Source organism: Alligator mississippiensis, chromosome 13, assembly GCF_030867095.1.
Source record: "Alligator mississippiensis isolate rAllMis1 chromosome 13, rAllMis1, whole genome shotgun sequence".
Classification (NCBI taxonomy): Eukaryota; Metazoa; Chordata; order Crocodylia; family Alligatoridae; genus Alligator; species Alligator mississippiensis.
Window position 1 is genome coordinate 5638881 of NC_081836.1, and position 11203 is coordinate 5650083.

The following is an 11203-nucleotide window of genomic DNA, read 5'->3' on the forward strand; positions in this document are numbered from 1 at the left end:
CGGTGGAGTTTTTTATTCTGCAGCAACGCACATGTAGATAGTGATGGGGTTGGCTGGGGCACAAGGGTGCTCCAGTGTGGGGGCTGGTTGCCAGCGAGCCCCACATTGAAGCACCCTCCTGCCCCAGCCAGCCCCTCCGCAGCATGTTGAGCTGGGTTGGACCCCTGGGCCCCCTGCCAGTGGGTCTGCTCTGACCCGGCTCAACATGCTACGGTTCACATCAGAGTTTGTTGCTGCACATTAATTGCACATGTAGACGTGCCTGGAGACTACACGTGAAAGACTTACCATGGCCCAGGAGCAAAGTGAGGCACACAAACTTCAACTTGGTGTCCTGTGTTGCAGGCTCTACAAAGGCAACCACTGGATATTTATAGTGAAAAACTAAATTGACCCAAAGCCAGGAATGGGGATGGTTGCAACAGAAAGCCATGCCGCAACAAGATAAGGTCTCTTTCCTAACCTTGGCAAGATATTATTCAGTACGTATGATGCATTGGGTGGCTTTGAGGAAACAGAAGTGTCTTTCCTATTTAAAAGTGATGACCTAGAACTAAGGGTCAGCAACCTTTCGTGGCTGTGGGCCAGCATGACCCAGCTTGACTCCAAGGCAGGCTGGTGCTAAGATCTGGCTGCGGCCACTTCTCCCTGCTACAGCAAGGGGAGAGCACCCACCAGCAGGTGCCCACCAGAGGCCTGACCAGGTCTGCATGCCAGATCCAATGGCTTTACATGCCTTCGGTTGCCAGCCCCTGACCTACAACATTTCATGTCTTATAAGGAATAATTGACACCACGTGCTACTATAATGGGGCCACCACTGGACTTTAAAGGTAGGGGGAGAAAGATGGTCCTCAAAGGAAAGGAGGGATGCTTTTTCCCTAAGGAACCACAGAGCAGATGTTTACTGTGAAACCTCTAAGGCTTGCACTGGACCTTCGTGTTAATGTTTCAGTAAAAAAGGACATCTCCAGCCGTGTGCAGAGTGAAACATATGGAGCTCAAAACATCTATAGGAAAGCAGATCTGAGCTGTCCCTTCCAGCCTGGAAAATGTCCATGGAGCCTGAGAGTTTCAGACCTGGTGATTAGATGGTGCTTGTGCCCAGCCTCAAAATGTTCCAGGGAAGGGCCGGCTGTTGTGATGTTATCTTGAATGCTGAAGGTGAAGGTGAGGTCCAACTCATTTGTACTTATTCATTGTCCCTGGAGCTGTTGGTAGGAGTATGTGGCCTATCACACTTGCAGGACTCCTGTCACTGCTCTGTAGGTGCCCACGTTGGACGGGATGTTACTGCCTTCACTGGGAAGCCCTGCGGGAATCTTGTAGATCACCAGATTTCTATGCTGTCTGAGATCCACAACTCCAGATGAACGAGAAGGCAAATTATTGATGTTCCTTTGAAAATAATAATTGTGTGAGCAGCTCTCGTCCTTCCCCGTAGGTGGATGAGACCATCTCATAACCCCGCCGTCAAGCCAGGGATATGAAAACTAGATCAAAAGCCTCTCCTGTTTCAGAACTAATCGCAAATGTACTTAGGCCTCAAGTGCAATACTTGGGTCTCTTTCCTGGCTCAGGTTTTCAAAGGCTTTGGCCATGTATAAAACTTGGATGGTGACAGAGGGCAGGACTTTCCAGAGCACAAAGTGTTTGGGGGGCCTTGGGCTCTCTTCTCCAAAGCAGTCACTCAGCTTAGGAGCCAAAGTCCCATGGACTTTCAAAGACTACTAAGCTCCTATGCACCATAAGCCCCTTTTGCAGATAGGGCTGAGGAGTCCAAATCATTTAGCTGTGTCTGAAACATCCTCCATGAGCCCATCTCTGATTCCGTCTTCTGGCAAGTCGTGGGTGGTGAAGCTCACTGGATGACACAGCAGGCTACTTCTGTGCGCCTCCATGCAGTATAACCAGAGGCTTTACATGAGATGAACCTCAAGGGGCCACAGACATCCCTCCAGAGGGACCATCCATCTACTGGGAAGCACTGAGGGACCTGGATGTCAGTGGGAGCAGCTGTTTGCTCTCTCGCTAGCTTGAATCCTGCTGGCTAATGTTGATTGGCAGGGAAAATGTGTAGATTAGTTTAATTATTTATAGACTATTAAGTAACATTTCAGCAATAGCAGTACCTAATGTGTACTCCTGGTATGGCATCACATGACATCCAAAATCATAGAAAGCATTTCATTTTTTAAATTCATTTCTCCATTTCTTTATTGACATGGGAACTGGAAAGACTTTGGTCTCAACAATAAAAGGAGGTATGTTTGTCTGTATTAAGCAGCAGGTATCTTTAATACGTCTTCAATTGTGAAAAGATTTAACATTTAAAGTGGGACTGCCGTAGTCTGACATGTCAGTCATGACATTAGGATGACTTCTGTAACCTCCGGTATGATGTAAAGAGGAAGAGAAATAGTTTTAAAAATAAATCTCAAAGCCAATTTTAAAAAATGTTAAGGAAAAGAGCAATTGACTTTTTTTGGAAATTCTATTTCTGAAGAAACTGGAAAAAAAAATATTGGGATTATTTGTAGATCAGAATAAGTCCCTTTCAAAAGGTAGACATTTCCCTCGAACAAGAAATGCCACATTAGGACCAGCTGCACTCCAAATTTCCACCAAAGGCAGTGCGTGGAGAAGAGGATCCACTGTCTTCTTCCAGCTTGTATTCCTGTTGGTTCATGGGTGAGGTTTCTAGCCTGCTAAACAGCGGCAGCTGTGTTAGGCTCTGCAAAAATATTCAGATTGGGCTGTTCACTGAGAGCTTCAGAAGGAAAACTCTCCCCATTTCACCTGTGCTGAGGGTTTTCTTGATAACAGGCATCAGGCATCAAGCCTGAGGAAACTGGTTTTAAGAATGATCCAGTGCAGAGGAGTATTCAAATGGAGAGAGAAACCCATTGGAGAACTTGGATCCATTCACTTACATGCGCTGGGAAGACCCAACAGAGTGACACCCAACGTGTGAAATGCCTCTTGAAGGCTCTGTGCCCTCCCAGGGTGTTTAAACACCTCCCGTCCTGAGAACTTGAGAAGTAAAAGGCCAGTTGGCTTGCAGAGAGGAAAGGCAATGGATGTGATGGGATGACATTGTGCTATTGCCCTGCTCAAGCGAGGCAGGAGTGCTTTGGGCGAGCTTATACTTGATGGGGCCCCTTATTCTCTGTTTCTTGTGCCCGATCCTTTTGAGTGCCCGCTGCTGCAGGCTGGCAGAGTCTCTGGAGCCCACTTTGGGGATATCATTAAAGCACTGAGCAGCCCTAGCCCATGCCGCACCCTGGGGCTGCACCCGACATCCTACACCCTATGTCGAGAGCAGAGAAAGGAGGTGCCGCATGGGAGCTGAGAAATAAAGCATAAGTGCTAAGGAGTGCCTGACTCACAGCAGTTTGCACAGGGCACTAGCCTGTGTCCCTCAATAAGATGCTTTACAACATAGGACCCAAATCATTTCCCTTCCCCTCCTGACTGCTAATAAAAGAGATCAATAGAGTGGGGGAGAGCTGTGGATGCACCAGAAAGGGTGGGCTGAAGCCTGGGGTGGGAGAGAGACAGGGCTCTTGAAGCCCACCAGAGAATTGTCTGGTCTGTATGTGTTCCCCTAGGTGAGTGCCCGGCGGCGGATGGATAAGGCAAGACAGGCTGGGATCTGGTGGATGTGGGACTGTGTTAATCCCAGCCATTGCCTCTGTCAAAGAGGTGCACAGCCAAGGCAGGGTTACTACATCTTTGTGGCAGCAGTAGTTGCCCTGGAGCATTTCCAAAGGTGTGCTGGGGTTACACCCAACCACGGTGTCAGCATGGCTGTTTGGACACGTTTCCCCTTGTTGCTGTACTTGCAGCTTATCAGGACTCCCCGGGGACAATCACACGGCTCTTTTAAACACAGGATTAAAAGGAAGGAGCAGACTTTGACTCCAGTGCAGAACAGCCCCTTTGTCGCCACCTTTTTTCCCAGCTTGTAACCACCAGCTTCCTTTGTTTGGTTGCCAAATGGAGACCCCAGGAAACGAAGATGCGGTTTAGCAAGCACAGGTCACAAGGCAAGCTGGTGAATGTGCTGCACTGTGCTGAACAGAAAGATCCCTTCTGGGGCCTGAAGTTACAAGCTGGTGAAGCAGGAGATCCTTTGATTTTTGCATCCCCCAGAGACCAAGCCTGAGGCTGAGCAATTGCCACGTGTGGGCAGGATTGCTCATGTGACGGAGTATCCTTGCTTGTTTCTCTCCCCCTTATTTTACTTCAGCCTGAATCCTGAACTGAACTGTATAAAGAGGAACAGTGGGTTCTTCAAACCAGGGACCAGGAGGCATGCTGTGCTACCTAACCAGGCACAAAGGCCTGCTGAAATCAGTGAGAGCTGGGCACTGAAATACCTTTGAAAATCTAAGCCACTTTTTTTTTTGGATCTGTTTCGATGGTGCTAGTGAGTAGCATGGTGTCGGACGCACTTCCAGCACCAGTTAGAGCCAAGGAAGATGATAATGAGAAGGTTTATTAGGCTTTCATGAGATTACACACAATGTTGTGAACCAGACTCCTCAGTTTTGAGCCATTTTCTGTTGGGATAAAAAGAGCAGAGTGTTAATTATTTTTCATAAACCACATTTTCTCAGTAACAGAAAATAAACAGTCCCAGTGGAGTTCCCATTGCAAACACCCTTTTTGGATGCATCCGGAGCTCTCTTGTGCTCAAGGGGTACACCAAAGTCTGTTGGTGAGCCTGATCCAAATGCCCTGAAGTGTTGGGGAAGGTCTAGAAACCAGATCTAAGTCCACGCTTAGTGGCTTAGGCCCTTCTCTTCCTGTTCCCCATTTCCTTCCTCCATTGCTTAATGAGAACCGAAGTGCATTGTCACCAACAGAGACTCTCCAGCTGCATTCGATGTTACATATCGCATCATCTTTATCCCTTTTCCCAATATACTCCCTAAAATCCTTCCTCCCCTTTCACCGCCACTCAGGCTGTAGTGGTTCTTAACCTGCTCTAGGCATGGTTTGATACAAAGCAATGACACGAGAACTTGAGCCGTCAATGCTCTTGAGAGTCAAGACACTTCATTTGGTGTTTAAGTGAGAACTTGGGTGTCGTAGTTTTAGTTCTTGTTTTTTAAATCATTTACATGGGCAAATTGAAACCTCAGTGTTTGTAGACTGGCAGCAAGACTGTGTGGGGCACAGATATGAGAGCCAGAGCTGCTGCCAAGCTCAAATCTTGATACCAACTTCCCTAGAGTGATCACTGACCCCTTCCCTAATTCCTTCATACCTGGAGCTCTGGCCTAGAGCCCTAAGGAGGGTATCTGGAAGGGAAGGAAAGGGAAACCAAGGAACGGCAGGTCTGGGATGGATAAGCTGGGTGTGCTTTTCCATACGAAACTACAAACCACTTGGTGTTCAACAGCCAGAACTTTGCTTTAGCATACAGACACCAACCTCGTTTATCCACTCGATGTAGGCAGACACGCGCGTGAAGACAGTCGGCTTCTTAAGAGTGTTGCAGCCCCAACCGGATCCAAAGCTCACGATGCCAGACACCTCCCACACGTCACCAGGATGGCAATTCAAGGGGCCTCCAGAATCCCCCTGCATATCAAATGTGCAGCCCTTTAGTGCATTAACAGTCCTGGCTCATGGACTGGGCTTTCTCGAGTGATGGGTTTGGTACAGCACAGGATGCAGGAACATTTACTCCTTTCTTTGCCTAGTGCCCTGGACCTCTTCATCCCCTTGCGTCCAGCTGAGAGCAGTCCATGGTCTCAGTCCCAAAGTGCCTGCACCCCAGCTTGAAGCTCTTCAGCTTTCCCCTAAGCTCTCACCCTTTCGTCTTGTCTAGAGATGCCAGAGGTGCTGAATCTCACTCCACATAGGGTGTGGATTATTCCCCATATCTCAAAGGACTCCTTTGTTTGACTGTTCATAGTGAGACTACAAATTCACCAGCTCCCCAGTGTGAGCCCTCCAGCACCTTCCCCGGTTCCCACCTCTCCCTGGATCACCATCCCTGGACAGCAGTGAGAAGCACAGTGTTACCGCCCACCTTCCTCACACACTTACGTTACACCCAGAAACGACTCCGTCTCCTCCTGCACAGACCATGGTCGTCTTGACAGTGTTGCCCCACCAATCTGGCAGAGTGCACGTGGCGTGGTCCACGATGGGCAGCAAGGCCTGCTGGAGGATGTCAGCAATGGGGCCGTTGGCTGTAAAATGGAGGAGAGGGTCCATCAGGAGGGTTTTACACAGGTGAACGGCATACTTGGAAGATGTCTTGAGATGTGTGAGGTCATATCCTATGATTTTAGCTCTTATGTGGTGCTCTTTATAGGGAGAGCTCCGAGTGCTGTACAGAGGAGATTGCCTTTTACAAGTGGGAAAATCAAGTCACAGAAAGAGGAAGGGACTTGGCAGGGACATCCTGCAGATCAGTGGCAGAGACAGGAATAGAGTCACTGTCTCCTGAGTCCTGGTCATTGTTCCCTCCACTAGGCTACGCTGCCTCAAGGGAACATCATGTGGACCGGCTAATGGCAATTAGGCAAGATGGCAATATAGAAAAGGCACAAGAGACAGAGGCTGCCCTACTTACTCCAGAGACGCCCCCATCCAGTGACATAGCAGGGGAAGCCTTGGGACAGAAGTTCGCCGGCTGGTGGCAGGCAGGCGGGCTGGATCGTTTCACTCAGTACAACGTGCTCAGCCAGTTTGATCAGGGCAATGTCATTGCTGAAACACAAAGGGGAAAGGGGGAGGTTAAGAAAAATCATCCTGTCCCAAGCCTGTGACATTGCTTTGCGCTCGTCACCAATAAACAGAGAGTCAGATCCCGTTCGCTATGGGATCCGCTATGACATGACCCTTTGTTCTCCCTCCTGATTCCCTAAGACAGTGGTTTTTCAACCTTTTTAGTCTCAAGGTGCCTATTAAACTCTACGCTGTCCTTGGAAAAGGCCAGCTCTTGGCTTTCACTCGTTTCTTGACTATGGACATAGAATGAAGAAATTCATCTGTTGCAAAAAGCTCAGAAAGACCACAGCAGGTCTGACTGTTTTGGCCACTGTGGATTCGTACTGTATTTGGAGTGTATCTTGTCAATCGTGGGTATGTGTTTCCATGCCTAATGGTGCTAATAACCTGTGGCACACTTAAAAGGAGATCACGGCACTGACTCATTACCCTAAGAAAACAGACAGCCTGGCTCTGAGACAGCTGGCTTGAGAAGACCGGGGAGAGGCGAGATTGTGGATCACTGCATAGATCATGCTTCTCTTCAATCATTTCTCAGATACACTGTGTCTTTCCAAATGGCAGCTTTCCCCAGTCCAGTTTTCAGAGCCAGACCTTAATCAGCATGGGTTTAGGGGCAAACAAAGAACCTAAAGCCAGAGCTGGTGGATCAGATCCAGGCCAAGGTCAAGAAAGAGGAGGCGCTACAGGTCCACCTCCCGCCCGCTTTCCCGGTGCTTTAGGATCAGGTGATTTACATGATCAGGATGGGGTTCCAATTCTCATGGACGATGATCTTCTCCACACCAGCAGCCACGGAGCCGGGCTCTTCTTCCTTCAGGTTCTGTTTCCCCAGGACGACTTGGTACTTTCTGCTGTTGCTGTGAACCGACAGAGCAGAAGAAAACATGGACACACTTACAAGGCTCTTGATTTCCTCCGTGTTCCTCTTATGCTTCAAGGTCTAAACCCAGCTCCATGAGGCCACTGACAAAAGTTTGACAAAGCAGCTCCATTAGTTCATAGCAGGAGGCTGTTTCTACCACCCGATCACAACAATTGCACTCTTTGGCCTCTCCACCTATTTCCAGGAGGCCGTCAAAAAAAAAAAAAAAGGGCCAAACTTTCTGAATCGTCTCTGAAGGGCTCTAGCCTTGTTTTTCTAATGAGATTTCAGCTTCTAGTTTGTGCTGTTGAATCTCCTGGGCTCTCCTCTGCTTTGGTTACCTGATGCAGTGGGCTGCAGTCAAGACCCAGTTGGTAGCAATGAGAGTCCCACCACATGTGTGAGCCCAGACTCCGTTCTTGTCATACTGGAGGGAAATCTGGAATTTAAAGATGTAAGGACATTAGCTGGACTTTAACCTGTGTTTCCAAAAGCAAAGCCTAAGCACCAGTCTCATGCAGGGATAACGCTGTTTCTTTACCTGCCAAGGCCAGCTGTGGGGTCTGGCATCTTCGCCTCCTACGACTCGAGCAATGTTAGGCGCATAGTAAGGCTTGCCACAACCGTAGGCTGGGGAATGTATCACAAAGAAGAAATGAGTATTGTGAAAGTACTATAAATGACACACTGGTGGGCTGGGCCGGTTTGATTAGAGAGGTGCAAGACATACAGCTGTTAGGTTGGGGTAGAGTCTGTCACGTGCATACAGTGTGCTATGATGGATCCCCACAAGTTGTGGGTTGGACTGCATGACCCCCTAAGGCCCCTTCCAACCCTCATTTTCTATGATTCTAAGTTTGCTTCTCAAAATCAGCCATCTAATACTAAGGATCAGGTACCCATATGGCACCTGGCACTGACTCAGCACCCCTGGAGAGGCCCAGCTCTGAATGGACCACGGCAAATGAATTTCTGGTTCACACGGAGTGTGTCTACACATTCAATTAATGCGCCTGAATTTGCTGGACAGAAAATTCAGGCTCATTAAAGCACTCCCTGGCACACATCTACACATGTGCCCCTATTGGGAGCAAATTGAGCCAGCCAGGAGCAGCCCGCTCCAGGGCTGTTCCTGCCCTGCTCTGCCCCCCTGCAGTGCCCAGAGGAGCTCCAAGTTCCCCCAGGTGCCAGCTCTGGGCTAGCAGGGGGCACAAGGGCTTAGCCCTGAGCTCCAGAGAGTAGCGGGGAGTGTCCTGGCTCGACTGGCAGCTGCCTCCCAGCCACATGGAGATGGGACCAGTCCTGATCTCTATGTGGTTAGGAAAGCTGTCCCAGCTGCTGGGCAGCTGCCTCTCAGCCACACAGATAGATAGACCCTGATCTCTATGTGGCTGGCAGGCAGCATCCCACTGAGCTGGCACCCCCTGTGGCCCCCTGCTGCCTTAGCTGATCAGGAGTAATTTGGTCCCCATCAGTGTGTACATGTGCAGTACAGTACATCAGTTAGTATCTACAGGTTAGTATCTACAGGTACTTGAAAATGGTGGCTTAGACTAATATACTGTGCAGTAATTGCTGCACATGTGTAGATGGTGACGCTTTACTGCGCATTAGATTAGTCTAATGCGCAATAAAGCATCTCATGTAGATGCATCCATAGGGTAGTATTGCCTGTGCAGATGGAACAGGCTCCAGTACTGTCATCTGGAAGCAATGAGTTCATGCCTCCTCATTCCCCAGACTTCCCAGACTGCCCTTTTCTTCTTTTCAGAACGCTCCTATTCAAACAGTGCGGACATCGTCCATGGAAGACTTACCGTAGCCCAGGAGCAGGGTGAGGCACACAAACTGGAGCATGGTGACTGGTGTTGTAGGCTCAACAAAGGCGACCGCGCGATATTTATAGTGCAAAACTAGCTTGACCCAAAGCCAGGTGCTCAGGGATGATTGCAATGGCAAACATTGCTGTGAGATAAAGCCTCGGTCCTAACCTTGGCAAGTTATCATTCAGCAAACATGATGCACTGGTGTTCTTGAGGAAACGGAGATGTTTCTCCTTTTCAAAATTGATTACCTAGAACAATTTAGATTTGGAGGGATAATTACATCCACTTGTTCTTGTAATGGGGCCACCCGTGGAATTTAAAGGGATGGGAATAATGATGTTCCTCGAGGGGAAGATAGGAATATTTTTTTCCACGAGGCACCTCCAAGCAAACCTTTACCATGACACCTCAGACATCTGCACTGATCAGGTAGGACCTGTGCAGAGTGAAATGTTAATTCAGCCCTCTTTGGAAAGCAAAGGGTTTAGGTGTCCTGGGAATTTCAAACCTGGTGATTAGCTGGAACCTGAGGTTGGTTACGTGTAACTGTTCCTGGGAAAAGGCATCTGTTGCATGGTTATCTCAAAGTTTGAAAGTGAAGCTGAAGTCCAGGTCGTTCACGGTTGCTACATTCCCTTGGTGCTGTTAGCAGGAGCACATGGCCCTGTTGTACTTGCAGGACTCTTCGTTGCACCTTCTCATATTGTGCAGCTGTCAGCTGCTGAACATTTGGGTTGCTCCAGCATGCTGTGCCTCTGCAGAGGAATAATAGGATGGCCAGTAGCCTGAGAGCATCTTAAGCTACGGACGCACATTGATTTGGAGCCATTTCAAGGGGAAGGAGGAACTCTTGCTCCAAACCACAGAGCAGCTTTTACGTTCTAACAGTCACGTATCCGCTGGGGACCGTTCCAGTGCAGCAAAACTGCTGCAACTCTAACCCTGGATGAAGCAGCATGGAAACTGGAGCAATTTTCCTATATTGGTGGCACTTCCAGGTTGTGTTAGACCTTGAACTTGTTAGACCCTTGAACTTGCTGTACTTGAAATGTCCATCCCCTCTGAGAGGTTCTGGAGAGCAGGCTGGGATCTGTTTTGATGCCACATGATGTTTTGATATAGCATAATTTTGTGATTGTGGTCTCCAGGGTTGGCAACCTCCAACCCAGGGCTTGGTGCTGGAGAAGTCTAGGGTCTTGTTTTTTTCTCTTCTCTGCTGGACAGCTCTCCAGCTCCTCTCCAGCCCATGACATTTCTAGCTGCTCACCCTTCCTTCACCACTTCCTCCCCCTGTCTAGCTGTTTCAAGTTAAAAGTGGCACCGACTGGCCAGATCTTTCACTTTCCCATGAGTTATCCCAATACTTGCTCTTCTCATTTCTTCTGGGCTTAGGTAATGAGATGGCTTTTGTATATGCATCATCAAACCCGTTAGCTTGAACCCTGTTCTCTGCACAGTGCTAGGCAGTGCTGGATGTAGATCACAATCTGAGGTTCAGTATTCCTCATTAACCTCACCCATCCTTACTAATAAAGGAGATGTTTAGAAGTGTCCCCCAGTTCGTCACTGCTGCCGGCACTGGGATGCTTCACAACATGCAGGAAATTCATCTGCTATGCTGCATGGTTGCAGTGGGGGCTGCTGGGCACACCTGATTCATTTCCGACCTCTCCCTGAAAGCACCGTCGTCTTGCAGCTGTTCCAACTGCACCTGAGAACAGCTGATGGGACACGGGTGAGGGATGCCAAGTATCAAATG

At 48.8% G+C, this 11203-nt stretch overlaps 1 protein-coding gene across 1 annotated transcript; it reads right to left on the reverse strand.

Moving 5' to 3' along the window:
- Window positions 1–4547: 4547 nt before the first annotated feature.
- LOC102574442 (chymotrypsin-C-like) lies at window positions 4548–9475 on the reverse strand. The gene is made up of 8 exons (XM_006265978.3): window positions 9436–9475; window positions 8160–8248; window positions 7960–8057; window positions 7491–7613; window positions 6596–6732; window positions 6064–6209; window positions 5443–5592; window positions 4548–4565 (listed from the first exon to the last, which is right to left on the reverse strand). The coding sequence occupies exons 1-8, from the start codon at window positions 9473–9475 to the stop codon at window positions 4548–4550; spliced, it is 801 nt and encodes a 266-aa protein (XP_006266040.1).
- Between the last annotated feature and the right edge of the window lie 1728 nt (window positions 9476–11203).

Excerpts from the sequence above, each read along its gene's own strand:
- LOC102574442 (XM_006265978.3), bottom strand. The coding sequence starts at position 9,475 with ATGCTCCAGTTTGTGTGCCTCACCCTGCTCCTGGGCTACG. Across the intron at positions 8,249-9,435 it reads CACCCTGCTCCTGGGCTACG|CCTACGGTTGTGGCAAGCCT; the intron begins GTAAGTCTTCCA and ends TACATTCCCCAG. Across the intron at positions 8,058-8,159 it reads CCCACAGCTGGCCTTGGCAG|ATTTCCCTCCAGTATGACAA; the intron begins GTAAAGAAACAG and ends TTTAAATTCCAG.